The sequence below is a fragment of the Etheostoma spectabile genome, chromosome 6 (assembly GCF_008692095.1).
Source record: "Etheostoma spectabile isolate EspeVRDwgs_2016 chromosome 6, UIUC_Espe_1.0, whole genome shotgun sequence".
NCBI lineage: Eukaryota > Metazoa > Chordata > Actinopteri > Perciformes > Percidae > Etheostoma > Etheostoma spectabile.
In genome coordinates, this window is record NC_045738.1 from 20,545,081 (window position 1) to 20,553,845 (window position 8,765).

General features: G+C 42.3%; 1 protein-coding gene across 1 annotated transcript in view; it reads left to right on the forward strand.

The window, feature by feature from the left end:
- sh3bp5b (SH3-domain binding protein 5b (BTK-associated)) overlaps window positions 1–8,765 on the forward strand; it is a 49,351-nt gene that overhangs the window by 37,830 nt on the left and 2,756 nt on the right. The window contains exons 6-8 of the mRNA XM_032518870.1: window positions 2,407–2,449; window positions 4,724–4,943; window positions 7,206–7,541. Coding sequence (XP_032374761.1) covers window positions 2,407–2,449; window positions 4,724–4,943; window positions 7,206–7,541 — 599 coding nt within the window. The remainder of the gene's footprint in view (window positions 1–2,406; window positions 2,450–4,723; window positions 4,944–7,205; window positions 7,542–8,765) is intronic.

An 8,765-nucleotide genomic window follows, 5' to 3' on the forward strand; every position in this document is an offset into this window, starting at 1 on the left:
AAATTGAAAATTCCAGCAGCAGTTTTAGCAAGAAAAAAGAAAAATAGATTAAAAAAGACAGTATAAAGACAACAAAATAACAATGATAATAATAACAACAATAAGAACATTCGTCGAATAAACAAAGAAAACACCATAAATTATTATTAAAGTGTCAGTGTTAAGTTGAGTCCAGTGTTAAAAGTGATAAAGTGACCAGGTGTGCATGAATGTATGTATGTCTGTATGTATGTATGTATGTATGAATGTCTGTATGTGTACTGTATGTATGTATGTATGTATGTGTACTGTATGTATGTGTACTGTATGTATGTATGTATGTGTACTGTATGTATGTATGTATGTATGTATGTATGGTATGTATGTATTGTCCTCTCCGCCCTATTTCCTCCTCCCCCCTAGTGAGGAGTTGTATAGTCTGATGGCATGAGGGACAAAGGAGTCCTTGAGTCTGTTGGTCCGACATCAAGTAATAACATCCAGAAATCAAGCTTTTAAGAAATGCCTATTCACCATGGATATATAACTAAAAAGTACGGGGGGGAGGGTCAATCCTAATGTAAATATTAACCTGGTGCATTATTAAATGAATATGTGTATTTGAATCGGGACCTTATAAATCAGAATCAACTGATTCTGGAAATGATTGGCGATACCCAGCCCTACTGCCAATGAGGTGACGCTGTATAACCTGATGTGGTGCCGGGTTTTCCGAGCAGCAGGTTCAGCTGTTGAACGCTGGTGTGGCCAGGTTGCTCTTCTCTTATTAACTTCCGCCTGAAGCAGTGAAACTTGCTCTCCCAACCACATCTACCTGCTTTGTTTATTTGAAACAGTCAGGTGTTAAACGGGGAAGTCTGGTTTAATCTGTTTCTGTCACGCGGTGGTGCTCCCCTGGAATATCACAAGTTTAACAAATGTTTTGGCTTCCGTCCCACTACTTCAAGATGAATCATGCTCCAGGTGACATCTGTCAAGTGATAAACTAACGAATAGAAACTCCAGGAATTCCCCTATGCAATATTTCCCATGGCCTCTTAGTATGTCTGCTCAAGACTGAGCTCATTTCTCACAGTTTTATTTCACCTGAATTGTAAGTCTGCAGGCATCTAAATTGGTTGTGTTCTCTGCCGCAGAAAAACACCCTGATCATCACACTAATTTAGCTCAGAAATTGCTATTGGTATCAAAATGAAGGGATAAACATTTAAATGAGCAGCTGGATTCCCTCGAAGGAAGTTGAAAAGAAAATGGTTAAACTGCACTCTGTTTGTACCACAGAGTTTATTGTATTTTAATAAGTTAAATAAGCCAAGAACACTCAAACTTTCAGTATCTGAACTCCAATGGAGACACAGTTAATAAAGGCACTGACATCGCATCTCACTTTGTTATTATTAACGGACCTCGAGGTTCCTCGAAGCCAAGTATTTACAGCTCAGGGGGAACCTTTCAGAACTTAACCATCAGTAAGACTTTACTTTAAGTTCTGAGAAGTTACATAAGAGATTCTACGTCTAAAGCTTGTCTAAAGCAGAGTGCATGTGGCGGCGCTTTCACTAGCTGCGGCTCGGAGGCTCTCTAAACTCTCTAAACTGTATTTTGTGTCATTGTACCTGTACATGTGTGATGACAATAAAGTTGCATCTAATCTAATCGCACTGAGCGTGTGGAAGGCCGTGTCAGCCTCTTACTGTTACTGATGCTTTCCAGAGGCACGAGTGCATCTCTGGCCCAGTCCAGTGAATGTACAGGCCTGCTGACAGTGATACATTAGCAGTTACTAAGAGGTCTGAAAAAGCATTTAAAAGGTAGCTAAAGCCCCTTTTCCCGCTGGATTCAAAACCCCACAAATGTCCGGCTTTTGTCTTTTATTAGGAAAGGTTACAATCCGCGTTCATTCCCAAGACAAACAACTCTGCAATTTTACTATTTTTACCCATTTTACATTCATTTATCAGCTACAGATAGGTGGCAGATTCCTACTTAACATACAAATCATAATGAACAGTTGATCAAATATAATGCTTTGTTAAAGCTTAATCCAACCAACAGCATAAAAAGTGGATTTTCTATTTTCTCGTATAGATTTAAAAGGTGCGTCAGAAAAAGGCAAAGAATACCAGACAGCCACCAGCAACCAGTTGGATCAGTGAAATGGTTTTCTGTCTTTCTGGATCCAGTCTGAGTGAATTTTCAGCTGCAGCCCTGCTGTGGGGTGGTAATCCGCTCTGCATCGTTCACTTGTCCAACATCGCAGCGCCTTTCTCTCGCTCTCCTCCGCCGGGTTGCCATGGTGATGACGTGCTCTTCTTCTGGGTTACTCTGTCTTTTTCCCCGCTCCGATCTAATCGTCTCTTCTCTCTCTCTCTCTCTCTCTCTCTCCCGACCTCTCCTCCTCCACAGGCCCTACTTTGAGATGAAGGCAAAGTACTACCTGCAGCTGGAGGTATGTGACACCGGCTCAGCTGCATTTCTTTTTTTCTCTTCTTCCCCCGAACCCCGTTGATCCCCTCTGGATGTTACGAGGCCGCTGTTTTCGCTGCCACTGTTGACGTAGCTGTGCTCGAGCTTGATCAAGGATGAAAAACCTCGACCCACACCTTGAGAATGTGTTGACTGAGTCTGTGAGTTAGACTGTGATCAGAGGTGTTTTTCTCTGACTCGGGCACAAATTGCAGCTGTTTTTGTGTGTCAGAGATGAAAATAGTACAAAAATAATAATAGGAAAAGTACCGTTACTTTGAATAACTGTTACTTAAGTACAAGTAAAATTACCGGTATAAAAATATACTCAGGGGAAAATAAAAAGTAGTATACTTTTTTTAAATTTATACTTTTTTTTTTTTAATATCTTATTTGTATCTATTGATAAGGGCACAATGCCATAACACGCTTTTGATTTTAGTTCATTGACGGATACAAAACACTGTTAGAGCCATTTTTTCTTCAATTATTTCTATTTTTGACTCAGTAACAGATGTCGTTTAAAATGTATCAAAGTACAAATGAAAGATAAAAAAAAACAAAAAACTAGATTACAGTAACATGAGTAATTGATTTTGTTACTTTCCACCTCTGGGGTTGTTACCAATAAAGAGCACCATGACTGTTAACATCAGTGCGGATGGTGTTGATCCATTAAGCGTCAGCTAATAAGTTTCTATCGTAGTATAGCTTAGATTGTGGCTGCCTCCAGCTCTTTTTACTATGGAGTCCTGAAAGTCCCAAAAGTGACTGTTTATTTCCATTTACTATATATTCATATGGGTCTCTCACAACTTCAGACCTCATACTGTCTATGCTTTAGATCATGGGTCTCAAACTCGCGGCCCGGGGGCCAATTGCGGCCCGCGGGATGATATTTTGTGGCCCCCTACTTGACATCAAAGTTAAGTGTTAGTGCGGCCCGCGCGTTCTGAAACGTTTTGTCATTGCGCTTGTCACTTATGGGCTACCGTAGTAGTCTCCTGACAGCGGCGTAACGGTTGTCAAGCTAGCTAAGTACTCTTTGCGGCAAATGCCTGAGGTTTGACAATGTGATGTCTGTTGTTGTGAAATTCACCAACCATATCAGATCTAGGGGCTTAAAGCCAAATGTTTGGAGGAAATAGTTGTTGTTTTTTTGGAATACTTGATGCGGCCCAGCCAAACACAGACTCTACTTCCAGCGGCCCCCAAGAAAGTTGAGTTTGAGACCCCTGCTTTAGATGAACACAGCGCCCATATAATGAAGAGAACTAAATCAGGCTAATCAAGTTTTATTTTCCACAGAGCCCCAACAAGATGATAAATTGTGCACACAAGATAAAAAAAAAAACTTCATCTTATGGGACCTTAGCGACTCCAGAGTTTTCATATAAACTTGAAGAAAAACTCCACAGTGATGTTGAGATCCGTTTGGCGATGCAAGACTAGGAAAACTCTAAGAAAAATGTATCTTTAGAGAAAGGTTTCTATTTCACGCCTGCAGTCAGCTTTGATTTGCAGCAGCTGCGGTGGATTCCAATGGAGACCCAGTGTCAAAACATATCCAAACATCTGCGCGGTATAATCCACCTTTCTTCTGTTGATTCATGTGTTCAACGCTTCCCCACAACTGAGTTTAATACACAGCTGCCATGTCACCAAGTAGCATATTTATTAGGAAAAAACCTCTAAGTTATTTGAATCGTTGGACCTCATGTTTTCAGTAAAAAAAACCTAGGCTACAAAGCAAAACAATGAAAGAAAATCTATAAATCAAAAAAAAAAGGAGCACATAGATATGTTTGACAAAGAAGCTGTAAGCCTTTCCCAAGTATTCCAGTTATTGGCCCAACGTGGTGATTGGAACTCATGGGTTTTCCTGTATCGGTTGTAAATCTAAGCTAAAAACTCAAGAATCAACAAAAGTTTTAAAGGTGTTAGGCCTACAGGAGTATTTGGTACTCATGAATCACATGGCTTCTACAGTCACCAGGTATTAGATGCATACAACTTGTGAATCTGAAAAGACAGCAATATGCACACATTGTTTTTGACAGAATTATATGATTCTGTTTTTATAACGCTCAATCAAGCGAGCCACGTGTCCTCTCCCACTGTTATCCATGAATAGATGTAGAAACACCCTGAATTATTGATACTGTTGATACCAGAATGAGTATCTGTGCAGTCCGGCGGCTTTGTTTTCCATCCGTAATCCCCGATCTTCCTCCTCATCCCTCCTGTCCTCCTCCAGAACCTGAAGAAGAACGTGGACGAGCGGCAGTCCAAGCTGTCTCAGGCCAAAGGCGAGTATAAGACGGCGCTCAGGAACTTGGAGATGATCTCCGACGAGATCCACGAGCGGCGGCGGAGCTCCACGATGGGCCCCCGGGGCCGCGGCGTGGGCGCCGAGGGGGACAGCGTTTCTGGGGACGACATCTCCAGTATGAAGATGGAGTCAGACGGAATATCCAGTGAGTACAGAAACAGTTATTCTACCTTCTCAGGCTTTACTCAGGGCTTCTCAAAGTCCAGACTAAGGTCAGCATCCGGACCCGTCCTATACCTCGCGTTACAAATACAATAACTTATGAAGAGTAGCTCTTTCTATTTGGAAATACATTTTTCTGGATCAATACGTTGTTAGTGGTGTTGAATATACAAAACAAAAATCTACAAAAAAATCCAAATACCCTCGACAAAAGGGTCCGAAAAAAGGCATTAACCCTTGTGTTATCTTCCCGCCGACCATGCATCTTTATTTTTTCTGGGTCCAGATTTTAAAATTTAACCTTTTTTTCAACGTTTTGTAAATGTAAATGTGCTGTATTTAAATAGCGCTTTTCTAGTCTTAACGACTACTCAAAGCGCTTTTACATGGTACAGGAACCATTCACCATCAGATGAACACTCACACACACACATTCACACTCCGAAGGCACCGCATTGGGGGGCAACTCGGGGTTCAGTGTCTTGCCCAAGGACACTTCGACGGGGGACTGTAGGGCCAGGGATCGAACTACCAACCCTCGAAATGTCAGGCAACCGCTCTACCGCTGAGCCACAGCCGCCCCGCTCGTTTTTTCCGTCGCTTTTACCCTAATGTTTTTGTCACTTTTACCAATGTTGAAGCTTTTTACGACGTTTCTGTCACTATTTTTCTTCAATTTTTGTTGTTGTTTTACGTACGTATGAAAGGGCGAATAGCTGCGTAGGGACGTTGGTCGGGGGGGTGGTTGGGCAAAACGTACTACTTTCACCCAGGACAGCGGGGATCGTGTCCCGCGTGTGATGTTTCTTCTTTTCCTAAACGCCCCGTGGCTTTAGAAAGTGGCGTGCACGTGTACGCTGTGATGTTGCAGACTGCTGTCCGCTGCATACAGCGATACAGCCTAGATATACTCGCAAATGCGTACAGGTAAAACGCCAAGTCATGATGCCACGTTGCAAAAACAAGACGTCCTCTTGGGCTTTGGTAAACACTGATATTTTTAAACCATTTTCTTACATTTTATATCAAACAACTACAGAGCGAAGTTCTTCTTCGGGGATCAATTACTCTAAAGCAAAAATGATATTGAATCACAAATGACGCGTCTTTCCTAACGTAGTAAGGTTAACGAGCTACAAACAAATCTGTATCAAAACGAGCCGTCCTCCAACCTGAAGAACTAAGACTGGTCTCTAGGCGGTGTACAGACACAAAAATATCTGATAATTTAATCCTTACATTAGGTAGTGTCTCCAAACGTATGTTTTAACAGCTGTAGTACAACTAGGAGGAGACAAGTTATATTTAAGGTGAGAATATATATAAAATATCTTTCCTATTTTGCTCACGTTTATAAAAACATGAGCATAGATTCATAATCCACGGTTTAATAAATTGTTACGAATCCGTGCGCACGGCTTCATTTTTTCTCTCTCAGCTGACCCCAAAAGAATTGACAGATTAAATGACAAAAATAAAAAGAATAATCCTTAGTTCCAGCCCGTCTGTAAGGAATAGAGCACTCTGGTCGATCTCGTTGGGAAGACACAGCCGGGGGTCGATCACGAAAAGAAAATGTAAATGCACCTTCTGCATCGCTTTGGCCTTAACTCCATAGCGCCGTTGCTGTGGCAACGGCAGAGCAGTGGAGACTGGCCGTTGTGATTACAAGCTGACCATAATGCACTGCTGTGTCACACAGCAGCCGACGCCGATGGTGCGTTTGTGTGCTTTGATTTATGTCGGATAAAACGAATCCCCTCCGCTGGGAGTGATGTGACAGTTCCGAGTCCCCTCGGTTCTATTTATATCTCGGTTTGCACACGCTCACACTTTTTTTTTTTCTCCTCTTCATCTCCACATCTTTTCCTCTTTTTACTTTGTCCATAATGCTTTCATCCCTCCTTTTTCTTCTCACTTCTTCCCTCTCCCCTCATTCATCTTTTCCCATTTCTCCTTTGTTCCTTGTCTCCTCTGATCCTTTTGTCTTCTTTCTATCCTTCCCTCTCTCTTTTCACCCTTTTCTACTTTCTTTTTAACGTCCACCTCTTTCCATCTCCTTTTCCCTCCATTCCTTTCTACATTCTTTTATCTATCTGCCTTCAACTTCTTGTTTCCTTTTTACGTCATCCTTTCCCTCTCAATTTCCCTCTTCCACTCCACAATTTATCTCCAAATTCTTCCTTTTTTGTGTCCCTTTCCTTTCCGCTTCTCCATCTTCCCCTCCTCTCTCCTCCTCCTGCAGTGGCGTCTGTGTGTTTCGATGACGAGGCCTGTGGCGGCAGCAGCATCATGTCGGAGGAAGACTCCGAGACTCGCTCCACCTGCAGCCTGGGTTCATCTCCCAGCAGCCCCCAGGAGCTCCTGTCGCCCTGCCCCTTCACCAGCTCCTCCTCTTCCTCCTGCACATCGTCCTCTGCGTCCCCCACTCCCTCCCCCTCCCCGTCCCCTCTGTCGAGGCCCTGCAGCCTGGACCTGCCCAGCACCGTGTCGCTGTCCGACTTCGGCCTCATCTCGCCGGTGCTCGGGCCTCGCAGCGAATGCAGCGGAGCGTCGTCGCCAGAATGTGACCTGGAGAGAGGTGGGTGATGGAGGGATGGACGGATGGATGGAGGGATGGATGGATGGAGGGATGGAGGGATGGATGGAGGGAGGGATGGACGGATGAACGGATGGAGGGATGGATGGATGGAGGGAGGGATGGACGGATGGATGGATGGATGGAGGGATGGATGGACGGATGGATAAATGGATGGACGGATGGACGGATGGACGGATGGATGGATGGATGGATGGAGGGATGTGTATGTGGACCTGGGAAAGATAACACTCCAGAATCTAAGACGATATCTAGTCTCATATCACTTTACTTGAACTATTTCATGGGTCAGACGGGTCTACCAAGCAGCTATTTCTCTGTGTGTTAGTAATACAGTGTGTATGTGTGTATTTATATATATATATATATATATATATATATATATATATATATATAAATTGTTTGCGTGCATTATGTTTTGAAGCACCTAACAGCAAGGCTGTTTTGTCATACTTTAGGAACGGATTGGATTGTATGTTGTTTTTAAAGAAAACAATATAAGCAAAGGGTTAAAATGTAGCTACGGTTGTGTTTAATACAAAAATAAATCTTCAACTTTGAACAGTAAACTAAAATATTCAGAGCAAAAATTCATATTGAAATTATGGAATTTTCTGCTTCCAGCTTCTCTAATGTGAAGATTTACAGCTGTAGACTGCGTCTATTTTGATTTTTGAACTGTTGATCAAAACAAAAAAAGCATTTGTTAATGTAGTTAGTGTAATTTAGGCTCTGCAAAAAAATAAAGGATGAAATTCATCATATGTTGATATTTTATAGAATAAATGATTTTTCAATTCATCAAGAAAATCTGCAGATAAATCGGTAACGTAAATAATCGTCAGGTGCAGTCCTACTAAATTTTAGACAGAAAAATAACACAAACTAAACTAAAAATAAAAACAACAGTATGTGTATTAATTAATGTGTGTGAAACATCAGCTGTGAGTGGTTCCATTTGTGTGCAGCATGTACTGCTAGACAAGAAAAAGACAACCAAAAACAACAAAAACTAAAAGAAACGTGGAAGTGAGACGGATGATGCTTGAGAATGGATTCTGGGGAAGACGTACGACCTCCTGCCTGACGCCCACCTGCTCCGCCGTGGAGCCCGTTAGTCAAAGTGACACGGGACAAAATGGGTGCCGGTCCCCCAGAGAGAAGAAGTAGTTCCCAACACTTCAGGCAGCCTTAATGAATAACTGA